This window comes from Crocuta crocuta, unplaced genomic scaffold (assembly GCF_008692635.1).
Source record: "Crocuta crocuta isolate KB4526 unplaced genomic scaffold, BGI_CrCroc_1.0 scaffold228, whole genome shotgun sequence".
NCBI classification, from domain to species: Eukaryota; Metazoa; Chordata; class Mammalia; order Carnivora; family Hyaenidae; genus Crocuta; species Crocuta crocuta.
Genome location: NW_027532820.1, coordinates 2,540,537 through 2,566,553, shown reverse-complemented (window position 1 = coordinate 2,566,553; position 26,017 = coordinate 2,540,537). Strand labels below are relative to the sequence as shown.

The 26,017-nt window shown below is 39.7% G+C and overlaps 1 protein-coding gene across 1 annotated transcript in view; it reads left to right on the top strand.

Annotated features, from left to right (window-relative positions):
* Window positions 1-12,907: 12,907 nt before the first annotated feature.
* UBN2 (ubinuclein 2) overlaps window positions 12,908-26,017 on the top strand; it is a 67,738-nt gene continuing 54,628 nt past the window's right edge. The window contains exons 1-2 of the mRNA XM_077781079.1: window positions 12,908-13,084; window positions 18,754-18,846. Of these exons, the coding sequence (XP_077637205.1) occupies window positions 12,908-13,084; window positions 18,754-18,846 (270 nt within the window). The remainder of the gene's footprint in view (window positions 13,085-18,753; window positions 18,847-26,017) is intronic.

Below are 26,017 nucleotides of genomic sequence, written 5' to 3'. Positions count from 1 at the left end.
CTGTGCTGACAGCTCAGAGCCTGGGGCCTGCTTTGGATTCTGTGTGTGTGTCTCTCTCTGACCCTCCCTTGCTCGTACTCTCTCTCTCTCAAAAAAATTTTTTTAAAATCAAAAATAAATAAAAATAAACAACCACCACCACCACTACCAACAAAAACCCCAAACAAATTGTAAATAAAACTTAGACAAAAACCGTCTCTTAATTTTGGAGTAAAATTGAAAATACAGGTTGTATTCGAACTGGGTTGTAGATAAAGCTCAAAGAACAGTTTAAGATCTTTAATTTTTATATTAATATACAGAAAAAAATAAAAACAAGTGACCTAAGCAACTTATCAAGAAGTAATAAACAGTGGGGGATGCCTGGATGGCTCACTCGGTAGAGATGTGACTCTTGGTCTCCCAGTCATGAGTTCAAGCCCCACATTGGGTGTGGAGCCTACATTTAAAAAAAAGTTAATAAAAAAAGAGGATATAATTAAGAGAACATTGCAACACACATGAGGACTCCACAAGAAAAACTAGTAAACTCTGAAATTAATTCATTTAAAACCAGGAAAATGGTACAACTAATAAGTGAAGGAGTTGGTTGGCTGAAAAAAGAATAGATTAACCTTTACCTAATGAATCAAGGTGAGGGATGGACAGAGCACATACATACAGAATATTACAGCCCTAGGATAAATTCATGCAAGTGGAAACGCTTGGTTACAGAGAGCATACACAAGTATTTTGTCAGACGTTGCTGAATTGCACACAGTTTATTCTGATTCGGGTCTCCACCAGCAACGAGTAAAAGTGATCATTTCCTTATCCCTCAGAAACACAGTTCAGTATTATGTTTTATATTTGTCATCCTGATAGATGAGAATAGTATCTCTGTATAGGGTTTTTTAAAACATTATTTAACGTATATTTATTTATTAAGTAAATTCTACTCCCAATGTGGGACTTGAACTCATGACTCCAAGATCAAGAGTCACACGCTCTACTGACTGAGCCAGCCAGGCACTCCTTTGCATTGGTTTTTAATGTTTATTCTTTTGTGAATTCAGTCTTTGTCAGAAGTGGAATCAGTGTTTTGCTTGAGTCATGAGAAGAAGCTGGAAGCTTTTCTTCTCCTGTATATACTGTTCCACTTTACATAACAGCAAACCTATTGTTCTATAAACGCCTGGTGGAATTTTTCTGTGAAACTGGCTTGTCCTAATCTTTCTTAATTTTTTGGCAAATTCTTGATTTCTTCCATAGCAACTGGTCTGGACTTTCTGTCATCTTGGGAATTAGTTTTGTTATATGTGATGTATTTTTTTTTCTAGGATAAACCACCAATGTGATTCACAGTGATTTTACGACAAAGAGTCACCCATGATTTCATTCTGCCATCTCCTGCGGTGGACATCAAGTGGATTCCTGAGAGGCCCCTTGCCCTTTCTTGGAACAGTGTCCTGTCCCCCACCCCCATACCCATTCACCTCATCCCAAGTTCCTGGTAGCCAGACCTTCTTCATAGTTGTTTGATCTGGGGGTGAGCACCTGACCCAAAATAGGCCAATCAGTGAATCTTCTCTACAATTTTTTTTAATGTTTTACTTATTTCTAGGGGAGAGAGAGAGAGAGACAGCGTGAGCAGGGGAGGGTCAGAGAGAGAGGAAGTCACAGACTGAAACACGCTCCAGGCTCTGAGCTGGCAGTCAGCACAGAGCCTGACGCGGGGCTCGAACCCATGAACCGCGAGATCATGACCTAAGCGAAAGTCGGATGCTTAACCCACTAAGCCACACAGGCGCCCCCTTCTCTACAATTTTGGAATTGAGTGTAAAATTTTCCTGTCTTCGTTTGGGCCGGTCCCTCCAACAAAGATGATGTAAAGAAAACGTGGAGGGGGTATAACAAGGCCATATTTTTAATCCTGTAACTTGGGAAGCAGAGAAAGCTAGTCACAGAGAGAGGAAAACAGAAGGAAACAGATCTGAAAGAGAAGCAGAAAGGAGACAGAGAGACTATTGTCTGGTGTCCATGCAGGTTTTCTATCCCTAATTCTGGTTCCATCTTTTCAGGGATTGATTACATTCCTTCCCTTTGCTTCTGGGAGATTTTCCTGCAGCTGCTTTATAAACTGTTCTGTGTGTTCAATCCACTTATGCTGATTTCTTTTATGATACTTGAAAACAGAAGTTCCCATATTATTCAGTTCTGATCCCCACTGCCCTTCTTTTAAACTTGTTGGCACATGGCAGCCCATTCCAGCGACCGGGTCATGGCAATCCATCCCAAAGGCCATTGCCATGCTTTCCCTTGTTCTAGTTACCCACCTCCTCATCATCCTTAAGAAGTGTCTGTTTCCTCTGTAACATTTTCCTAACTATTCCAAACTTTTTAAAAAATTTTTTATGTTTTCTTTATTTCTGAGAGAGAGAGAGAGAGAGAGTGAACAGGGGAGGGCCAGGGAGGACCAGAGACAGAGACAGAGACACAGAATCCGAAACAGGCTCCAGGCTCTGAGCTAGCTGTCAGCACAGAGACGGATGCGGGGCTCAAACCCACAAACCATGAGATCATGACCTGAGCTGAAGTCGGATGCCCAACCGACTGAGCCACCCAGGCGCCCCTCCAAACTTTTTTTGATTTCTCCCTTCTCTGAATGTTCATGTACCATCCATATATTCAAGGAAGAACTGGAAAACATTGGCGCACCTATGCCAAATAACACTCATAGCTTTTTCCAACTCAAGCAGCTGCCTTTCACACAGAATCTTCTGGTCCTTGTGCTTCTGCAATGTGAGATCCCCATGGCCTCGCCCCATGGGTGTGACCTCATGACACTGCTCAAGACTGAGTCTACTACTAGTTTAATATTTCATTACTTATAGCACCATTTGCAACAAAACAGTTTCTGTTCAAGGAAATTGTTCAATGTGCATTCCATAACATTTCCGTTAAAATTAGAAAATAGGAAATTATTACACTTTATAAGCATTAAAGCTGAACAAACATAGACAATGTCCATTCGGACATTCACTGTGGAAACAAATTGTGGTATGTTCATAACTGAAATGCTACACAACCAGAAAAAGAATAAACTACTGATAATATGCAATACCATGAATGAATTTCAAAGCCATTATGTTGATGGAAAGAAGTCAGGCATAATATATATAAGTACATTCTGTGTCGTTCTGTGTAATGTTCAAGAACAGACAAAAGTAATCTATGGTGGATAGAAATTGGAATGGGGGTTATTTGGGGAGGATATTGAGTAGCAAGGGACATGAAGGACCTTTCTGGGGTGAAGGAGATCTTATGTATCTTGAGTGAGTACTAGGGTAAAGGGGTGTATACTAAAGCAAAGTTCTGGGGCGCCTGGATGGCTCAGTTGGTTAAGTGTCCAACTACTCTTGATTTTGGCTCAAGTCATGATCTCACCATTCTTGAGTTTGAGCCCCGTGTGCAGAGCCATCTTGGGATTTGCTCTCTCTCTGCCCCTCCCTCACTCATGCTCGCTCTGTCTCAAAATAAATAAAACTTTTTAAAACGTTCTTCAAATATGCATTTTCCTGTATGTTAAGAATTTCTTAATTAAAAAAAGATGCAAATGTTTAGTTACTAGAGGTGGCTTCAAATCAAAACAGGCACAGCTAGACTGTCTCCAGCTGATATAAATCTCTTCTGTTTCTACAACTGGCCGTGCAGTGTCTCTCCCCAGATCACTTTTTAGTTTTGTGAATATACATGAGAGATATTTTATGCATATGTACATAATACATCACTTCTCCCAGAAAGAACACAATGTTCTTCCTCTTTTTACACAAATGGTAGCCTACTGAAAATTGTTCTGCGTGTTGCTTTTTTCACTTAAGAGTAGACTTTAGTGATGAGATTTTTAGAAGATTGCATAGAATTCCATTGAGAATTCCATAAGAGAAATGTACACCAAAATCATTTAAATAAATATGTCAGCTTGGCAAAGGTCAAAAACTTCGATAACATAATGCATTGCCAGGGGCATTGGGAAATGGAAACCCTCATGCATTGCTAGTGGAATATAACTGATACTTCCTATGGAGGGCAATTTATTAAATTCCAAGTGCACATATTCTTTGATTCTACAGTTGAGTCAGGTTGAACAGACTACATTTGCCAAAAAGTTGTTTTTATTTCCTTTCCTGTGAACTATCTGTTCATATCTTTCTTCACTTTTCTATTAGGTTATTATTGTTGTTTCTCCTTGATCTGTCGGAGTTTTTTATAAATTAGAAAAAGTCACCCTGTGAATGTGTTGCAAAATTGTTTCCATTTCATCATTTATTTTTGACTGGTGCTACTTTTCTGTCATGCAGCAATTTATTTTAAATGGTTGAAATTATCGACCAGACTTGGAAAGGCCTTCCCCAGTGAGACGTTATTTTTTTCAATCTCAGTTGATTTCTTGTAAAGTTTTTATGATTTCATTTTTTACATTTAAAACTTTGAGACAGTAGAAATGTAGCCTTTTGTAAGGTGTGAGATACAATTTTATTCTTGTGTGGATGGCTACCCAGTTGTCTTAATCTATTTATTGAGTAATTCATTCTTCCCTCATTGATTTAAAATTATTATATATTCAACAAGAGACAGACAGGAAATGAAAAATGCGCAAGTGGAAAATGACTATACACAGGCAATTTGCAGAAGAGAAAACTTAAAAGACTAACGGGTATATGAAGCAATGCTCAACTCCCTCAGTCATCAGAGAAATGCAAATTGGAATAATAATGATAGGAAAAATTAAACTGGATTCGGTGGTGATGGTGGTGGAGTGGAGGGCTGAAGTGATATGGGAACTCTCATGCACTTGTGCAGCCATTCTAGAGAGCAGTCCCTCAACGCAAATATGTGTCCTAGGACTCAATGGTTCTCACCTGAGCATATGTCCCCAAAAACATTTTCACACACATCCAAAAGGCATAGTTGCACTGTGGTGGTGGTGGTGAAACAGGAGATAATTTGAGGGTCATCACTAAGAGAACAGGTGAAACGTGCTACTGCAGATTACTCAAAAGTTGTAAACTGGTGTATTATTACACATAGCAATGTGGGTGGATCTTAAAAATATAATATTGAGTGAAAAAGAAACAGAATGAGTTGCAGCAACTTCTTACTCAACATGACTCCAGAGGCAAGGGAAACAAAAGCAAAAATGAACTATTGGGACCTCATCAATATAAAAAGCTTCTGCACAGCGAAGGAAACAATCAGCAAAACTAAAAGGCAAATGACAGAATGGGAGAAGATATTTGTGAACGACATATCAGATGAAGGATTGGTATCCAAAATCTATAAAGAACTTATAAAACTCAACACGCAAAAAACAAATAATCCAGTGAAGAAATGGGCTTAAGACATGAACAGACACTTCTCCAAAGAAGACATCTAGATGGCCAACAGACAACATGAAATGATGCTCAACATCACTCATCATCAGGGAAATACAAATCAAAACCACAATGAGATACCACCTCACACCCATCAGAATGGCTAAAATCAACAAATCAGACAACAGATGCTGGTGAGGTTGTGGAGAAAGAGCATCTCTTTTGCACTGCTGGTGGGAATGCAAACTGGTACGGTCACTCTGGAAAAACAGTATGGAGATTCCTTAAGAAAATTAAAAATAGAACTATCCTACGACCCAGCAATTGCACTACTAAGTGTTTATTCAAGGGATACGGGTGTGCTGTTTCAAAGGGACACATGCACCCCAATGTTTACAGCAGCACTATTGACAATAGCCAAAGTATGGAAAGAGCCCAAATGTCCACTGATGGATGAATGGATAAAGAGGATGTGTGTGTGTGTCTATACACACATACACATACACACACACACACACACACACACAGTGGAGTATTACTCAGCAATCAAAAAGAATGAAATCTTACCATTTGCAACTATGTGGCTGGAACTAGAAGGTATTATGCTAAGTGAAAGTAGTTAGAGAAAGACCAATATCATATGACTTCACTCATATGAGCACTTTCAGATACAAAACAGATGAATATAAGGGAAGGGAAGCAAAAATAATATAAAAACAGGGAGAGGTACAAAAATATAAGAGACTCTTAAATATGGAGAACAAACAGAGGGTTACTGGAGGGGTTGTGGGAGGGAGATGGGCTAAATGGCGAAGGGGCTTTAAGGAATCTACTCTTGCACTATATGCTAACTAACTTGGATGTAAAATTTTAAATAAAAAAAAACAGAATGAGATATTTAACATAGTAAACTTACTACTAAAAATATATGCATATAAAATCATATGCTTATAAAGTCGCATACAAACAAAAAGTTAAATTTTATAATTTCTCTCATTGGTGATGAGGAATGATAATAAGGTGAAATTTCAGAGAGGGAGAGGAGAGATTGAGAAGGGTCTTGAATAGACCAATTATATTAATGTGCCACAAACCAAATATGATTAATTCAACCTTCTTTGTTTGAATTGAAGAACAAACCAACAAACAGAAAACCAACAAACAAAAAAACTCAAGGTTACCAACAATCTCCATTTTGCCAAGCCAGGGAATCATCTCCCTGTCCTCATGTTACTTTACTTGATAGCATCAACAGCGAGTTGGCTACACACTTTCTTGAAATGCTTTTCTCCTTCTTTTTTAAATGTTTACTTATTATTTATTTTGAGAGCGAGCCAGGGAGGGGCAGAGACAGAGAGAATCCCAAGCAAGCTCCATGCTGTCAGCACGGAGCCTGACATGGGGCTTGATCTCACACCGTGAGATCGTAACCTGAGCAGAAATCAAGAATCTGACGCTTAACCAACTGAGCCACCCTCATGCCCAGAAATGTTTTTCTTCCAAGATCATGTTACTTTTCTATTTAAAAATTTCCAATGGCTCTGGTTTCATTTATTATAAAATCCCAACTCTTTACACCATTCTGTGTAATCTGACCTCTAAGTCCCTCTCAGATTTATCTCTTACATCTCTCCTCAGCTTGCTCGCCGTGCTCTCAGCCACTTTGGCCTTTCTCCCAAACCCACCAAGTTCACTCCCTTCATACACTTACACTTGCTTTTCTTACTCTGTGATATTCTTCGTTTGTATCTTCCCGAAACATTCGGGTCTTGATTCAGATGTGTGCTCCCCAGACAGAACCAACACAGGAAAGATTACCACAACATTGAACTGTGGTCCATTCTACCTTTTTCTGCTGATTATTGCTGTTATTGCCAATTAAGTTATTTCCTATTGTTCTACTCCAAAAGGCAACCATCTTACCTTAGTCATTGTGGGGAAGGTGGGAGGCTGGAACTTGGAAGCAGTCCAGCTACTCTGCCTCTAGCATATCACGCTAAATTTGAAGCATCCAAGAGAGGGGTTGGTTTGTCCCTTTTCTATAAGTACACTTCTCCACAGGTGCCAAGACCGCCATACCTTGGATTGAACTTTAATCTTCAACATGAGATTTGAGAGTTTGTAAAATTATTACGTTGCTGTACTGAAGATGTGGTAGATGGTAATTTTTCATGAAAAGGGTATGAGTAGCTGGATCTCACAGGATATTTTATATACAACAAAAACATAATGCCTGATCATATGGCCTTACAGTTCGATAACACTAATATCTTCAATATCTTAGATAATCTAAAATCTTAGACAAAGATGTTCTAACTTTACATTCAAGAGGAATTAATCATCTCTCTCTCTTTTTTTTTTTAATGTTTATTTCTTTTGAGAGACAGAGAGACAGAAGGTGAGCAGGGGAGAGACAGAGAGGGAAGGAGACACAGAATCAGAAGCAGGCTCCAGGCTCTGAGCTGTCAGTGCAGAGCCCAATGCAGGGCTCGAACCCACGAATCCTGAGATCATGACCTGAGCCAAATCCGCACGCTTAACTGACTAAGCCATCCAGGCACCCCAAGCATGTGACTCTTGATTTCACCTCAGGTCATGATCTCACGGTTATTGAGTTTGAGCCCCGCGATAGGCTCTCTGTTGAAAGTGCAGAGCCTGTTTGGGTACTTTATCTCCCTCTCTATCCCTGCTCTTCTGCGGCTTTACTCTCTCTCTCAAAAATAAATAAGCATTAAAAAAAAGAGAGAGAGAGAATTGACTTTCACCTCTTCCTGGCCTCGTCAAAGGCCCTTACTACTGAACAAGACTATTTAGGATTTCCCAGATTCCCAAGGAAATAAATGCATTGGTACACATGCTCTACCCCTACAATGTCCCCAAAGCAAGAAAACGAATTTTTCCTCACATATTCAGTTTTGAATAAGGTGGCTAACCATTTCAAACTAGAGATTGCAACTTGTTAGAAGACTGTGAAATCAATTTTGAGAGTCACAAGCAGCATTTTAAAACATGAACTAGGCTACAGCAGAACTTAATTGAATTGAAAGTTCTAGCAACTATGGGGCGCCTGGGTGGCTTAGTTGGTTAAGCATCCGACTTTCGCTTGGGTCATGATCTCGCATTCGTGGGTTCGAGCCCCGCGTCGAGCTCTGTGCTGACTGCCAGCTCAGAGCCTGAAGCCTGTTTCAGAGTCTGTGATTCCTTCTCTCTCTGACCCTCCCCTGCTCACGCTGTCTCTCTCCTAGAAATAAATAAAAACATTAAAAAAAAAAAAGAAAGAAAGTTCTGGCAACCACACGAATCCTTATTCAAGGCTAGCATGCAGGAGGGGGAGCTGATAGATGAGCAGTTACCTTGTTGGAATTCCTGGGTTAATTTGTTGGACAGATAACATTGTACAACCTAATTTTATCTATCACAACTACCTGTGATTTATGAAGTGAAGTACAGGAGAAACTTCATTTGCTGACAGAAAGACTAGAATTTTCAACTGAGTTCCAATGAAGAAGTCTGTTTTGGGGGAAAGGTATGTCATCACGTATGATGTGTGTGTGTGTGTGTGTGTGTATGATACATATCATGTGTGTGTACTACTTATTAATCAAATTAGTATAAATTGTTCTCAAAGAAGTTGCTTTGTTATTAGAAGAAATAATAAAGTGAAAAATATAGAGGCACCTGGGTGGCTCAGTCAGTTAAGCATCTGACTTTGGTTCAGGCGTGATCTCACAGTTGGTGAGCTCGAGCCCCACTTTGGGTGAGCCCCGCTTCTCTTTCTCTCTCTCTCTGTGCCCTGCATGGGGCTCTCTCTCTTTCCGTCTCTCTCTCTGCCCCTTGCCCACTTTCACCCTCTGTCTCAAAAAAAAAAAAAAAAAGAAAAAAAAAATGAAAAAAAGAAAAAAGAAAGAAAATACAGAAATTGTGTTCAAGTTTATTTTTTTCTAATTTTTAAAGTTTATCTATTTTGAGAGAGAGGGTGAGAGCAGGGGAGGGGCGGGAGGGGGAAGAGAGAGCGAGAGAGGAGAGAGAGAATCCCAAGCGGGCTCAGTGCTCTTAGCACAGAGGCTGATGCAGGGCTCCATCTGACGAATTGTGAGATCAAGACCTAAGCCAAGGGACGCCTGGGTGGCTCAGTTTGTTAAGCGTCCGACTTCGGCTCAGGTCATGATCTCACAGTTTGTGGGTTTGAGCCCCGCGTAGGGCTCTATGCTGACAGCTAGCTCAGAACCTGGACCCTGCTTTGGATTCTGTGTCTCCCTCTCTCTCTGACCCTCCCCTGCTCATGCTGTCTGTCTCTCTCTCTCTCTCAGAAATAAATAAAACATTTTTTTAAAAAATTAGAGAAAAAGAAACTTTGAAAAAAAAAAAAGACCTGAGCCAAAATCAAGACTGGAAGGCCCAACCGACTGAGCAACTCAGGTGCCCCCATGTTGAAGTTCAGCTGTTAGATTTGGAAGTGCAGTGAAAATATTGAGGAAAAAAAAAAGTTATTCAGAAGTAAAACGACATTTGAAAATACAGCATGATCAACTTGTCAATAAGCCCCCAAAAGATGTTCTTAAGGAAAAGAGCATAAAGTTATTGGCACAATTTCTCAGTTGCTTCACAAATATTAACGAGAAACACAATCTTTGTGTTTAGTTGTGGCAAAAGAGAAATGGCTTAGCACTAAGTGCTAAAAAGCTGCTTCATCCAATATGTTGGTGCATATGTTTTTGGTGGCAAAGAAGCTGATAAATTCAAAGCTATATTTCCTGGCAATAACACAATATCAACTCATTACAGAACATTAAGAAGAATCAATGATTCTTATGCAGTAACAGTCCAACTTGATAATACTTTTATGCCAGATATGTGTAGCAAGAGAATTTTATAGAGGAGTTATTGTCTGTATGGAGAAAATATACTCATAACTAGGAACCAGCATTTAAGTCACTAAAAAAAAATTAGACAATTTATAATGGAATTGCAAGTGATGGGACAACAAATATAATCAGGAAACCATAAAGATATAAAAATTATTGAAAACTAAAACCAGAAGATAATTTGCAATATTAAATGAAAACAATTATATAGAAGATTCATTTGGTCTTCAAAACCTTAAATAATTTTATTAAAGTTGATGTCTATGAAGTGAATAAATTATTGTGGATTAGTACCTCATTTACACAGAAAAATGATTGCCATTCATGAAATCAATCATGTTGGATTAAGATTAATGAATTTATTGCAAAGAAGAAAGTGGATCTGCATTAGTATTCATAATGCCTATGTTTATGAACTAGGATATTCAGTTTTGACTTATTTAAAAAATAAACTTGAAGATGAGGCTCAATGGTAGATTAGATATACCCTCATGCACTGTGGACTAGAATAAACCAATAAACAGACAAAGATTTCCATAAAATAAAATTTTGATTTGCTTCTGTAGTATTTATATTAAGACTGGTTTCCACATTGTATTATAAAATATTTACATTGTATTAATTTTGTTCTTTATTTTACACAATAAGGAAACTTTTGTGAAACTTGTATTTCACCTATGTATCTGTGTGTATATTGGGCTTCAGTGTAGAATCTATTTCTCACTGTGAGATGTGAGAAAAGTTAGGAAAACAATGTGTTAGAAGTTAGAAGATTGTTTGAAGAGTAACACTCTTACAGAACAATTCAGCCCACAGACCACCAGTATGCGGGTGAGCTAAGTTGTGAAAGATGTTGAATATGAGTTAACCATAGAATTTACTTTGTAGGTAAATTGTAGCCAGGACAAATAATGATGTCATAAAAAGATGTTTTGTTTTTTTAAATGTTTTATTTATTTCTAGGAGAGAAAGAGAGAGAGAGAGAGAGACAGCGTGAGCAGGGGAGGGTCAGAGAGAGAGAGAGAGGGAGATACAGACTCTGAAACAGGCTCCAGGCTCTGAGCTGGCAGTCAGCACAGAGCCCGACGCGGGGCTCGAACCCACGAACCGCGAGATCATGACCTAAGCGAAAGTCGGACGCTTAACCGACTAAGCCACCCAAGCGCCCCATAAAAAGATGTTTTAGAAGCATTAATATAGTCCCACTGCAAGACTGAAAGGAAGACAGTCTGAGGACAGGAAGGTCACTTAAGTGCTACTAAAACAATCTAGAAATGAGACCACTAATGTAGAATCAGAATGAGCGCCATTGGAGTGAAGACAATGGAGGTAAAACTGAGTGCCAAGGAAAACTGACACCAATTTAGAGCTGGGAGGGAACCATCCATTCCATTACTATCTTTATACAACTAGTAAAAGTAACAGAGTAAAAAGCTGAGAATTTGTGTATGACGTTATACTGACTCAATCAAACGGTCGCGAATACGTGTTAACATTGTTAATCCGGTTAATGGATTTAACAGAAGGCGTGAATTCGCTTCAAGATTTGGGAGTTGGCGGGGGGCAGGGGGGGAGCTCATATTCGCTTTCTATTTAGTGGATTAAAATGGACAGTAATTCTCATCCTTTTAAACCTGGATTCCAACTAGTTTATCACATGTGTGCCTACAAGGCGTTCCCAAACAAGGCTGCCCTCCACCCCGAAACGGGTCATTTAGCATTCTACTTTTAGAGAGTACGTTCTCGAAAATACCACCAGATCCTCTAGAGAAGTTTTCTAGGAATCTCCACAGTTCAGGCTTTATGCACGAGCCCAGGACTGTTCGTTTACCCAACTGCAAAACGTTACTGCTCATTTTACGACCGTGCCACACACAATCCCCGCCGTGGCCGGGCGAGGAAACCAGGAGCCGGCCGAGGACAGGGAGGCCTGCGGGAGTCAGTGTTGCGCCCTGCGGAGGGAAGCCGCAGGGCGAGCCCGCCTCGAGTTAGCCATTTCCTTTCTTCCCTCGGTATTTCGGGCGGCGGGGCGCTGGGCAGGCAGGCACTGCGGCCGATCCTCGAGTCCCTCAACCCTTTCTTCGTGTCCGCCTTGACAACCCCAACTCTTTAGAGCCGAGTGCCGGAGGAATGGGCCGGACGGGACGCAGCGCCATGATTAGGTCGCTCCCAGGCACATCCCGACGCTCGCGCCTGGCTGAGCCCCACGCGCGCCTCTGGTTTCCGGGTGCAAATAGGAAGCTAGGGAAGCCCCAGACCCCACCCTTTTAGGAAGGGCGCAGACGGCGTCTCCGTTTCCAAGGGAACCGGCCCTGCCACTGCGTCACTTCCGCTGACCTGTCTGGACTCCAGACTGTTGGGAGGAAAAGAGGAAAACTGAGCCACAGCCACGACGGTGGACGCGAGCGTCTCCTGTCTGCGCATGCGCCCGCTCAGCGGCCTGCTTCTATTTATGTGGGGTATCCAACATGGCGGCTGCGGCGACCCTGGCGATGGCGGTGGAGCCCATCAGAACATAGTGGCTGGGAAGGGGGCACGGTCCGCACTCACGGTGGCGTCGGCAGAGACGACTGAGGGTGGTGGAGGGAAGAAAAGCGACGGAAAGCAGAAGGAAGGGCGGGCAGGCAAACAACTCGGCGTAGAACCGAGCGCCGGCTCGAGCGAAGGCAGAGGGCCAGAACAGTGGGGATGGCGGAGCCACGCAGAGTAGCGTTTATTNCGCCGCGGGAGTCGGCTTCCCGGGCCGAGCCGCCGCAGAGGCCGCCGAGGGAGACGGTGCGCCTGGAGCTGGTGCTCAAGGATCCCACCGACGAGAGCTGCGTGGAGTTCAGTTACCCGGAGCTGCTGCTGTGCGGAGAACAACGGGTACAGAAGATTCCTCCCTCACCCCCCAGACCCTGGGAGCCTCAGGACGCATCCGCCTCTCCCAGTGGTTGGCACCTTCCGACGCCCACTTTGCGCGTCTCGGGTCGCCTGGGAGGGTGGGTGGAGGCGGCAAGGGCCGAGAGGGTGGGCGCGTGGTCGGTGCTGCTTTCCCCCGCTCCCCAGGGTTGGCCAAGGCTCCCACCCGGCTCCACCGACCCCCCTCGTACGCCCGCCCCGAATGCGGCTCGGAGCTGGCTTTCCTCTGCAGCTTTCGAGACCTCGGAATTGATTTTCCTTTCTGCTCCCCGTACAAAATCTGGGAGCTCTGCAAGTTACGCGGTTGGGTTTTCCTTGTGGAGCGCCGGCGGTCGTTCCCGTAGAAAGGGAGAGAAAACCTTGGGGGACACGCCCCCCAGTCGGAAGCAGAGAGAGAGTGTGACCCCTCCATATCATCCTCTTCACTATACGTTTGGCGCTGAGTTGTGCTTGCGAACGTTGGGTATTTCTCTTCGTTGAAGGGGATTTGGAAAGTAATCTGAAAATTTTCAGACTAAGGATTCCGCTCTAGGAATGAAGAAGTGGGTGATTTGGTTACTTATTTTCCTCTCTCATCTTGGTATTGGTGATCTATTTAGCTTTGTTTTCTGTAGAGCTTGTTCTTAGTGTAATTGAATGGGAAGGTGTCTTTGGCGCCTACCATCGTACTTGTATTTGAGTGTTTATCATTAGTTTATAGGTCCGACTTGGAGGATGGCGTTTGGCCATGGGGATTTTTGGAGAACAATGAAAAACATCTTAGCTTTGAATTTTTAGAAACCGTTGAAAATACGTAGGTATGCCTTTGATGGAACTGGTGAACAGCCGAGATAGGAGAGAGGTTTGTTGGTAACTGTAATTTTTATTATAGGTTTTGTTGATCTTTAGAAGTAAACTAGAAAGGGAAATGATAGAGTAACAGCAGTAAGAGAACAATTTCCTCTGTCCTTTAGAGATTATGCTCTTTATTAGGTTTTGCTTTATTTAGTACAGGCTTAATGGACTCAAGTCATTTGTTTTTGTTCTCAACTACCTTTATAGTTGAAACGAATGACTCTTTAAAAATATATTGTCACTTGATTTTGTTTTTTTTAAGGCCAACAAATCTTTTCATCATTATTTGTAAATATTGTTGTGTGGTCAAATCACTTTAGGTGTTTGCAACCAACGTGAACTGGCAAGGGTAGAGATCCTATTGGCCATTTCCGCAAAACATTTTATCCTTCAGACTTACTATAGCACCCCTCCTTTTTATAAATATGATGTTTCTTTTTTCCAAAATAATTTTGAAAATATTGGATTGGAGCGTTTTTTCAAGTAAATTGTATTTGATCTTCTCGTCTAAGTAAGTTTGCAGTTTGACTCCCTAATCTACTTCATAAATTACAGATGAAAAGCATCATATTTGGGTAAAAATATATTAGGGTAGCTAATATTCACTGACTTCTTCCTATGTGCATGCTAGACACAGGTCTAAGTAAGGTGTATGGCTTATGGAATTCAGTCCAGCAGACCTACGCGAGGTAGGAATCATTATCCCCACTTTGCAAGTGAGGACGCAGATGCAAAGTGCTTGTATGTAATTCTATTAGTACTTCTTTCCATGCTAGTACTACTTCTTAGTAAAACAATACTTCTTAAAATTGTATAATTTAACAAAATTTAGAGGCTCCTGCCAAAATGAACTAAAATGAGAGTTATAGTAGAAATAGGGATTTGTTATGATTCTCTTAATGCTATGATATTCATTCCATGATAAATTAATAAGATATATATCTTTTAATTATGAGCCCAACAAGTTAATTTTAACTCCTTACTTTCCTTGTTCACCTGATGATATCAGAACTACTAGTTTCATGTAATAGGTGAAAGATGAATAATTCAGTTTAATTTTTCTGTTTATGCTATCAATTTAGGGATATATTGATCAATTTTTCTTGTATATTCAGCCATGTATCGTTTGTTGTATTCTGAACCAAAAGACCCACGGTTTATACAATGCACCTTTGCAACCAAGATTTGCCAGATTGACCTCTGAGTACTCCCAATGGACGTATTTATTAAAGGAATTGTAGAAAACATTTCTTTAAATGAGGTTGTCATATTTCCGTGAAAGGAAATCCTCGTAATAGAAACCAACAAAAAAAGCAAAATGAAACCAATAGAGTTGGTCTGCAAGGTAGTGATGCCCAAATTTGGCTTTTCTTCCCCTCAGGGAGAGTCCAGTTGTTGTTTTTTTTTGTTTTTGTTTTTTAAATATTTTAATGTTTTATTTATTTCTGAGAGAGAGAGAGAGAGAGAGAGAGAGACAGTGTGAGCAGGGGAGGGTCAGAGAGAGAGGGAGTCACAGACTCCGAAACAGGCTCCAGGCTCTGAGCTGGCAGTCAGCACAGAGCCTGATGCGGGGCTCGAACTCAGGAACCGCGAGATCATGACCTAAGCGAAAGTCGAATGCTCAACCGACTAAGCCATCCAGGCGCCCCAGAGTCCAGTTGTTTTTAAGGATGTTAAAATCTTTTCAAAATAGTTTTAATGTTCAGTTGTTGTAATTGAAAAACTTACTGTGTAGCAGACTTTGCATAGAAAGGGGAGGAAAAGACATCGTGTGAAATGAAAAGAAAAATGGATTCTAAATTTTGAAGTAGCCATCTATCACTGAATAAGAGTTTAGTTAATAGGTGTAGGTATAAATCTGTGTCGCATGTGAATGCCGTCTCTATTGGGATGCATTTAAATCATTTCCCTTCATAAATACAAAATGAATAGTAAAGCCCCAATTAACTGAATGCAATCAGAATTTTTTGCAAACTCTTTTTATTAATGTGGCAAAGCACAATTAAATGAGTATATGTTGGCAAAATATGAAAAACAAAACCCTTCTTGTTAGGTTGTAAGGACACAGGTTAGCTAAACCCTTAACCTTGTTATCTCTGTAGACTCCTAAGCCCTGATTGAGGTGGTTCGGGATGATGACTGAGGCACTCCAGTTCTGTCCTCAAAGATTAATGTGTTCACCATTTAATGTGTTCACCATTTCTGGCTAAATGATGTAAGTTCTAGCAGTTCTGGCAGTAATTGCTATGCAAGTAATTTTTGTTTAACTTTTAGTAAACCGGAGAATCAACTAACTAGAGCATCCATTTGTGAATGTGATTAATTGGACATTTAGTATATAAAAAGGAAAAGAGGGGTGCCTAGGTGGCTAAGTCAGTTAAGTGTCCAACTCTTGGTATCTGCTTCTGTCATGATCTCACGGTTGGTGGGGTTCGAGCCCCACATTGGGCCGGTGCTGACAGGTGGAGCCTGCTTGGGAGTCTTTCTCTCTCTCCTCTTTCTGCCCCCTGCTCTGTGCACTCACTCGCTCTCTATCTCTCTCTGTCTCTCTCTCCCTCTCCCTCTCTCCCTCTTTCAAAATGGATAAAGTAAACTTAAAAAAATAATTATACTGTTAATCTGGTTATACTTTTACAGAATTCTGTGGTATTCCATTGTCATATTGCATATTTTCAATAACATGTGCAAGATCTGAAAATGGTGTTAATGAGTTAACGTCAAAGGATAACATTATTACAATGTTTATGTCTGTGGGTAGTTGGTAATTTTGATATTTACTGGTTTTCAAATCCTTTTTCATCTGAAAAACATAAGGCTTACTTAGAGCCCTGATTGTGGGTAGGGGTTTAGTTCCTAACTATGAAAGCAAAGTGTAAGAGATTTATTTTTGATGCCTCTATGATGTCTACACAAAATATTATGAAATGGCATATAAGGTGATTCTTATTAAAAAAAAAATACAGTGTCCGTGTGTTTACATTTCATGTATAAAATGGGTCAGACCAGTAGTAAGACCTAGTATTTGGACTTTGCAGTGAAATGAAGCAACAGTTCATAATGGCAAGTCATGGTGGTTGCGCTCTGTGCTTAGGCTCAAGTTGAGGCTACATCTTGGATGTGCTTCATGTTTCTTATTTCATTATCAGTTTCTTCCTGCTGGCTTATTTATTCCTTTCAGGTCATATATATTTTTTCCACTGGTAACTCCTATTGGGATAAAGGATTCTGTAAATATATTACTTATCACAATAGATAATGTAAAAAATTGATTCTGAGATTACTTCTTTAAGCTTTAAGAGCATCCTTTATTCTTATGCCCTAGGTCTGATGAATTATTTTGTATTAACTCTGTTCATATTTTTCTGTCATATTTTTAGATTGATCATATCTCAGCCTTTATATCCAAGGTGAACTATCTGTGTTCCAAAGTGTGCAAATCTTTGTCCCTTCTGAATTTTTTTCTTCAGGTTCAGCTGAATCTGTATCTAGTATTTCAGTTGTAATATACTTTATCTTTAATTCTTGAAGATACTACCTCAGTAAAAATATCTAGCCTTTCTTTTTTTAAAAGTTAACTTTCTAGTGAGTTGGCCATGATTGGATACAAGTAGAATTTTGATTTCATATGCAGCTCCTTGTTTCCCTTTTTTTATACTGAAAAACTGTATATATATGTATATGTGTATATATATATGTATATGTATATATATGTATATGTGTATATATATGTGTGTGTGTATATATATATATATATATATATATGAAACATGCCTGCTAAAATAGTAAACCTGAGTAAAGGATATGATTTATCTTTTTATTTGTTTTGGTAAATGGATGGTAAATGTGGGATCCTACCTGTTTGTGTGGTTTTTTTAAACCATGAATTATAATAAACTTTGATTCTCCCCTGCTGGAAGGAAGCCATGGTACTGTAATCTACTTGCAGCTGCTTCACTTTTCTAGCTTTGTTTAAAAGTAGTATGTATTCCCCGAATGAATATCCATTGATAAGAAGTAGGTGATGTTGGGCGCCTGGGTCGCTCAGTTGTTGAGTGTTTGACTTTAGCTCAGGTCATGATCTTGTGGAGCTCAGGTCATGATCTTGTGGTTCGTGGGTTCGAGCCCTGCGTCAGGCTTCATGCTCACAGCTCAGAGCCTGGAGCCTGCTTGGATTCTGTGTCTCCCTCTCTCTCTGCCCCTCCCCCTGCTTACGCTTTGTCTCTCTCTCAAAAATAAATAAACATTAAACAAATTAAACAAACAAACAAAAGTAGGTGATGTGGAGAGAGGCGTTGATGCCGGGTCTCAGCAGAAGGCTTTAGCGGCTGCAGATACTCTAGTGAGAGCGCAGGGTGGATGAACCAGTGGTGCCGCTGATGAATAACCGAGTGACCCTCGGAGAAGTGTTTCCTCACCAGAGCAGTTATCTTTGTTGGGAAGATCTCAGACTAGAGTTATAAGTGGGATTTTCATTTTACCCTAATTTTCTTGGGGGATTTTTGGCCTTTTTATTTTGGACAGGGTGGCCATAGATCCTTCTGTAGGAAGAAATGAGTTGAATTGTTGAGTTCTTCACCACCAAAAACCTTAAGAATATGTAAGAANATTAAAATTGCAAGTTTTTTTTTTTTTTTTTTTTTGCTACAGATGAACATTTCTTTCTGCTTACTTTTAATGCTTCTAACTTATTTGTTAATATTTGGAAATTTTGACTCTAATTATTAAATTTAAGGATGTATTCGGCTCTGGTTGAAGTAATACTAATACTTTTATTTCTTTTCCCATTTTCTTTGAATCAGAAGAAGCCCATTCACACAGAAGACCCATTTAATGATGAGCAGCAAGAGAGGCAAGAAGTGGAAATGTTGGCTAAGAAGTTTGAAATGAAATATGTGAGTGTAATATACTCTTCACTTAGGTCATTTTACCCTGTTGGCCTTTTTTTCTCCTGTGACTCGTTGAGAGGGCTTATGATACCCACTGCAAACCTTATTTTGCTCTTATAAATTGAATCCAGATAAATGATTTGATAAGATTCTGATAGGTTTGTGATGGCTGTAGTAGTATCTGTCATTTATTGCACTCCTTGTGGAGACCAGGCGCCTTAACATACATCATCTCCCATCCTTATAATAAAACTGCTAAGTATTGCTGAGTGCATTTTACACATGAAGAAACTGAGGCTCTGAGCTCAAGATCACACCATGGCAGGAACTAAGCTGTATATCCAGGTCTGTCTCGCTCTGATCCTTTGACTTCCCACTGCCACTGATAAGGCCACTTTAATTCCCAAGTCTTCATGCCTCTTTAGAGTTTAAGAGAATGAATGTGTGTGCTTGTAGGCCCCGGGACTTAGAATCAAACAGAAGCAGCATGAAATTGCTTTGAAAGTCTCTTATTCACCTGAAATATTCATGTACATTTTATATTCTGCACCATGAATAGATTGGTATTTGGTTTAACATAAAAATAAATTCTAGTTACCTGATGGTGAAGTTGCTTGACATTTTCCTTAAGTTTTCTAGTAACTGGGTTTGTAGGAAAGCCCTCTCCCCTCCCCAAGTTTATCCCATGGCCTTTCTTCATGGCATTTTGCTAAAACATAACTCATGAAAAGCAAGACCCCTTCTGGTTCCTGTGTAAGCACTGAAAGCTGTGTCACCGAGATGGGAGGTCAGGTGGTACTAGGCCTGTCATTCATGTTATCCAGATGCAGCTAGGGTCTTGCGTGACACCAGGAGGCTCCTTGTGCTAGTGGAGAATCCCCTTGGGGTGGGGGATATATGAGAGTACTTTGGGATGGGTGTCGGGTTGTAGGCCATACTTTGCCACCTAAAAATTGTCCTTTGGTCAGGTTATTTAACCTTTTTGGGCCACCGTTTTCTTTCTTTGAAGATTTTTCAAAGCTCCTTCTAGCTTTATATTCTGTAATTATAGGATAATTTGGGGATGGACTGGTGGGTGTTTTGAATGAAAGAATAGCAAAAGTTGTTACTTAAATTGTTCAATGAAAACACAGTTTTCTCATATATCCTGACATACTATGGCTTGATTTTTATTTTTAAGTAATCTCTGCACCCAAAGTAGGACTTGAACTCATGACCCTGAGATCAAGAGTCACATGCTTTACTGACTGTGCCAGCCAGTTGCCCCTACGGCTTGTTTTGTTTTGTTTTGTTTTTTTGAGAGAGAGCGTGTTAGCAGGGGAGAGGAGCATAAGGAGAGAGAGAGAGGAGAGAGAGAATCCTAAGCAGGCTCCATGCTGGGCTTGATCCCACATCCTGGGATCATGACCTGAACCAAAATCAAGAGTCAGACACTCAACTGACTGAGCCACCTGGGGACCCCCTATGGCTTTTTTTTTTTTTTTTAAACAAGTTGATACATTAGTTAAATTTAATGTTTTAACCAGGCAATGTATTTACATGGTTCAGAACTCAAAAATTATAGAGTGAAAAATCTTTCATTTTGTTGTTCACCCACATAATCTCACTTCCTAGAGGCACATAATGCTTTGGGGGGGTACCTTCAGAGGTATTTTATGTATATCTCTGTATGTATATGTGTATATATATATATATTTATTACCCCCACATCTCTTTTTACACATATTACAGAATATACAGTTTTGTTCTTTGCTTTTTCATTTACTCTAACTTGGAGATTTTTTTCATATGAGTACAAAGAGAGCTTTCTTATCTCTATCTCTGTGTCTTTTTTTTTTTTTAAGGGCTGCATGATATTCCATTGTATGGACATATCACAGTTTATTTAACCAGTCCCCAAACAATTTAAATTGTTTCCAAAAATTTGCTCTTGTAAATAGTGCTACAGTAAATTACTTAGTAGTGTGGCATTTCAAGAGTTGCCAGTTTATCTATTGGACAGATTCTTAGAAGTGGGATTTTTAGGTCAAAAGATGTATGGATTTATTTAGTTTATTTAGTTTGGGTATATATTAACCAAATTACCAGTTTCTAAATTACGAGTATACCAGTTTCCATTCCTACAACACTCCTTTGGAGGGCCTATTTTTCTTAGGTTATAAAACTAAGAATTAGAATTGCCCTATGCAAATGGGAAAAGTTCCTAGCATATGATCCTGTAAGTAATGTGACTCAGTGTGTGATGTACTGCCTCAGAGTTAGCATTAAATCTTATCGGAGAGCCCTTGGATAGTACTTGCCATGGCTTGCCATGGAAAAACCAATATTCTGAAGAAGTTGGTCGATGTATAAAATTAAGTTCCAAATAACTGGGCTATACCAAGGCACTGTAATTGTGCAGGGATAAAATGTTACTCCTGTTATAATTCAAATTAATGGGCTATATTTCTTCTCTAGACTTTTATTTTGGCTACTTTCTTATTTCCTTTCTAAGTTGAGATTTAAAATGTACTGCTTCATTAGAGCTTTATGTGCCATGAGTATTATGGGTGTTAAATATGTATGTATTAACAAATTATTTGGATCCTTTTAATTAAGAAAATCATCAGGTTAAAAGTGATGAGAGAAGATTCTTTATCCATCTCTAGGCTCTGGGCTGTCACAAAAGATCATTTCAAAACAGCAAAGATTTTGGGCACCTGGGTGGCTCAGTCAGTTAAGCGCTGAATTTTGGCTCAGGTCATGATCTCACAGATGTGAGTTTGAGCCCTGCGTCAGGCTCTGTGCTGACAGCTCAGAGCCTGGAGCATGCTTTGGATTCCGTGTCTCCCTCTCTTTCTGCCCCTGCCCTGCTCATATACTTTCTCTCTGAAAAATAACTGTTAAAAAATTTTTTTAAATTAAAAATTAACATAAGTGTTAAAAAAATTAAAAAATAAACAAACAGCAAAGATTGTTTTTGGTATTGAGGATTAGCAAATTCAGATGTCTGTATGTATATTTATGCATATGTTATATGTATATTTATATTTCAAGTGAAAGAACGTAAATAGTATATGTAAAATATTACAAAATGTTAACCCCCTAAGGTTAAATTTCCTTAAGAAAAAATTTTTTTGGTGACAAAACAGTACTTAATTTTGAGGTTTATAAAACATAAATCTAGCTATCTTACTCTTGTTTCTTTCATATAATTTAGATGTCCTTGTCATTATTTCTGAAAATCACTGAAGGTTACTTCTAGCTCTTTGTTTTTTAGAACGAGAAAGGAACTTTTTTGTTAAATTTTGTGTATAAATAATAAAGTATTTGAGGATTTACACTGGACATACAAAGGGGCATGATAGTTGCTTTCTCCTGGAGAAACTTTCACAATGATTGGGAAGACAAGACATAGACACACAAATCAAGTACCACGCAGCATCTATGGAATTGAGTGACTCTGGGGATCTGGAAGTGAGTAGAAGGGCCAGTTCTTTTCTTGAAATTGTAAGGAATTTTGGAGACCTTGGTGCAGAGTCATTGAATGAATACTTCCAGTCTCCTGTCAGACCACATTTCTCTGTAATCCCTGGAATAACTTTTCTGCCCATCATAGGATATTGAGTGGATAAGAGGCAATAGCAGCAGCGTATTGTAGCGGAAGGAGCACAGGCTTGTGAGTTAACACGGCTGGATTCTGATCCTGTCTTTGCCATGTTAACTAGATGACCTTAGTGAAGGCTCGTGGCTTTTACTGTTAGGGGAAAACAAGAGCTGCCTAGCCAACTTTATATTTAGAGCACAGGGGTTTTGTCAACATCAAATGAGAAAATAGATTTTTAATGTTGGAAATATTTCAAGTGCTATCTAAATAGAAAATACTATTTAAACATAGCACTCTTGTGGACTGCTCTGTCTTATTGTACATGTCATAAAATTGTTTTTAACATAAACATGTATTAACCTCTATTATTTGACTACCCTACTGATTTTGATCTTTTAGTTCAGGGATTCTATTCCAAATGGCCTTTATTTTTGGTCCTTCAATCACTATTTACAGATTATTAATTATTATGGTCTTCTTAAAGACCACAGCAAAGTATTTGGAACCCTTTAAGAAAATCATTGGGCCACAGTGAACTGGGAGGAGGTATGTTGTAGTCCAAGACTCTCAAAAAGATCACTCTTAAACAGTCACTGAGATCTTTATTGACTATAGTTTACTGTCCAGTAGTTCCTTTAGTGTCCTGTAGCAAATTCAGCTGCTCACTGATCCACCAGCGAAGCAGGCCCGGTGAACAGTAAAGGTGGGGGGTTGTCTGAAACAGGGGATAGCTGCTGTCAGCTCTGGCCCTTCTTACTTTGCAGGGACTTGGGCTTAGGATTGTCACATCTCTACATTTCTCAAAAGGCTGACGTGTGACTTTTCCCCTAATATTTCTTACTTTTAAATATTGGCTTCTAATTAAAACACCTACTAAACGAAACAATACATCAGTGGGGCATATCCAGCTCTCAAGGCCTATTCGGAGACTTTGGTATACTTGCTTCACTATTTCTTTTTTTCTACTTTCTTTAACTTCTCAGCTCATCAACTTTCGTATCTGCCCCTTGCCTTCTGTGAGCTGGGTGGTTGGTGGTACAGGTGGGAGGGCATGCCGCTTCCATTGTGCAGGAGAATGCATTTCCAGGAAGTTTCAGAGAACTGAGCAGGTTGTCTGTTGGGGGTTTGCATGACGCTGGGGGAAACATAAGATGCCTGGAGTGTTGGGTCTAGAAGTAACGTTAGTGACAAATTGAGAGGTTTGTTGGAGGGCTGAGAGGCAAGTTTGTGGGCTTGTGGTTCTGGAGTACGTGTAGCTATTGCTCGTGCTGGAGAGGAGCTGTGCGGAGTGGAGCCGGCTGCCGCCTGAGGGAGAAGGAGGGACAGCTGTGGAGTTGGGGATGTGTCCTTTGTCTCGCAGCCGGTGCCTGAGGGAGGAGGATGGAGACAGTTTTAGTAGTTGAAAAGCAGTAATAGAAATCATGGGACATATAAAATTGTAAACATAGAACCCTGTTTCAGATGGTTTGTTTTTTCCCCTCTATTCTGTCCTGTTTTTTATGGCCTGTGTCCTGTTACTTTTTAGGTATTGTAACAGTGTGTTCAGCATCAATTGCTACATGTTTTCTTGGGAAAAGAGCAATGTAACTGTTCAGTACTTAATGTTACTTAGAATGTACTAAATTGGGTGTTGTACATAAATCTTATTAAATAGCTAAGGCCAACTTTTGATACTTGTACTACTCTGTAGGTTCCAAATTTTTCTTGTTGGCAGGATACAGTTTAAAGAGGCTGTGTTCCCCTCCTCATTCCCAGTTTTAAAACTCCCAATGTTTAGGCTAAATGTCCTAGTTTCTTGAATATCCTGAATTTACAACTCAGCTTTTAGATGGTTTCTAAATTGCATATGTTTTTCCTGAAGCTGTATACACTCTAGATCAGTGAATGCAGTTTGCTTTGATGGGTGTAGGCTTGTTCTCTGAGCATTCTAGGGCATAGGATAAACAGTGGTGGTTGGAAGATTTCTTTTAGTGGTTTTTCTCACTCTGTTACTCTAGCCATCTTGAAAGATCATGGTATCCTAGAATTGGATATAAATTCAATAATCTAAATGAAAGTGCTTAGCATAATATTTGGTGCCTAGCAGGGGCTCAGCTGCTCAGCTATTTGAATCTGAATGACTGAATAGGAAGACCTGTATTCTGCCAAACATTTATTAGCATTTCTGAAATTACATTATGACTTTAAAATTCATTTACTCTACCATATAGATTTTGAATACCACATTTGATACTTAACTCTGTGATTTTGTACTCTCAGAGCCTTGGTGGCTTCATATGTATTTTAAAAGGGAGGATGAAGAGGGGCACCTGGGTGGCTCAATGGGTTAAGCGTCTGACTTCGGCTCAGGTCATGATCTCACGGTTGATGGGTTCCAGCCCTGTGTCGGGCTCTGTGCTGACAGCTCGGAGCCTGGAGCCTGCTTCTAATTCTGTGTCTCCCTGTCTCTCTGACCCTCCCCTGCTCATGCTGTCTCTCTCTCTCTCAAAAATAAATAAAACATTTTAAAAAAATTTTAAAAAGGGAGGATAAAGGTAGATTTGATGGTATAAAAGTAATTCTCAGCAAACTTATAAATAAAGCAGTTGAAAAATGAAATCAGTTGATCAAATGGAATTAATACGGTTTTTAANAATAAATAAATAAATAAGAGAAAAGAAAAGAAATAAAATTTTGTCCTGATATGTTTTAAAGAATGGCAAGATCTTTTTTTCTAAATTTTATTTTAATTCCAATATAGTTAACTTACAGTATTATATTAGTTTCAGGTTTACAATATAATGATTTAACACTTACATGTATTACCCAGTGCTCATCATAATAAGGGTACTGTTTTATTATTTTTTTTAAGTTTATTTATTTTGAGAGCATGAGTAGGGAGGGGCAGAGAGCTCCCTCTGAATCCCAAGCAGGTTCCCCATGTGGTCTGTGGGCAGAGCCCAATGCGGGGCTTGGTCCCACAACCCTGGGATCATGACCTGAGTGGAAATCAGGAGTCAGACACTCAAATGACCGTGTCACCCAGGTGCCCTATGTTACATGTACTCTTAATCCCCTTCATCTGTTTCACACATCCTCCTGCCTATCTCCCCTTTGGTAGCCATCTGTTTGTTCTGTATTGTTAAGAGTCTTGTTTGTTGGTTTGCCTCTTTTTCCCCTTTGTTCATTTGTTTTGTTTCTTAAATTCCACATCTGAGTGAAATCATGTCTTTCTCTCTCTTATTTCCCTTAGCATTATACTCTCTAGCTCCATCCATGTTGTCCCAGCTGGCAAGATTTCATTTTTTATGGCTGAGTGATATTCCATTGTACATATATCCCATATCTTCTTTATCCATTCATGTATCAGCGGACACTTGGGTTACTTCCACAATTTGGCTATTGTATTAATGGTACAGTAAGAGAATGGCAATATTTGGAATAACCATACAATTTCCAATGAGTGACCTCTTCCCAGTAAATACTACTCAATTCAGTGAAAAGGAAATATACTTTTATACTTAAAATAATTATAAATTGTTTAAAAAGTGTCCTCAAATATAAGATGAATACAAGTGGATGTTAGAAAACATTTATGCGCTCTTTCTGGGA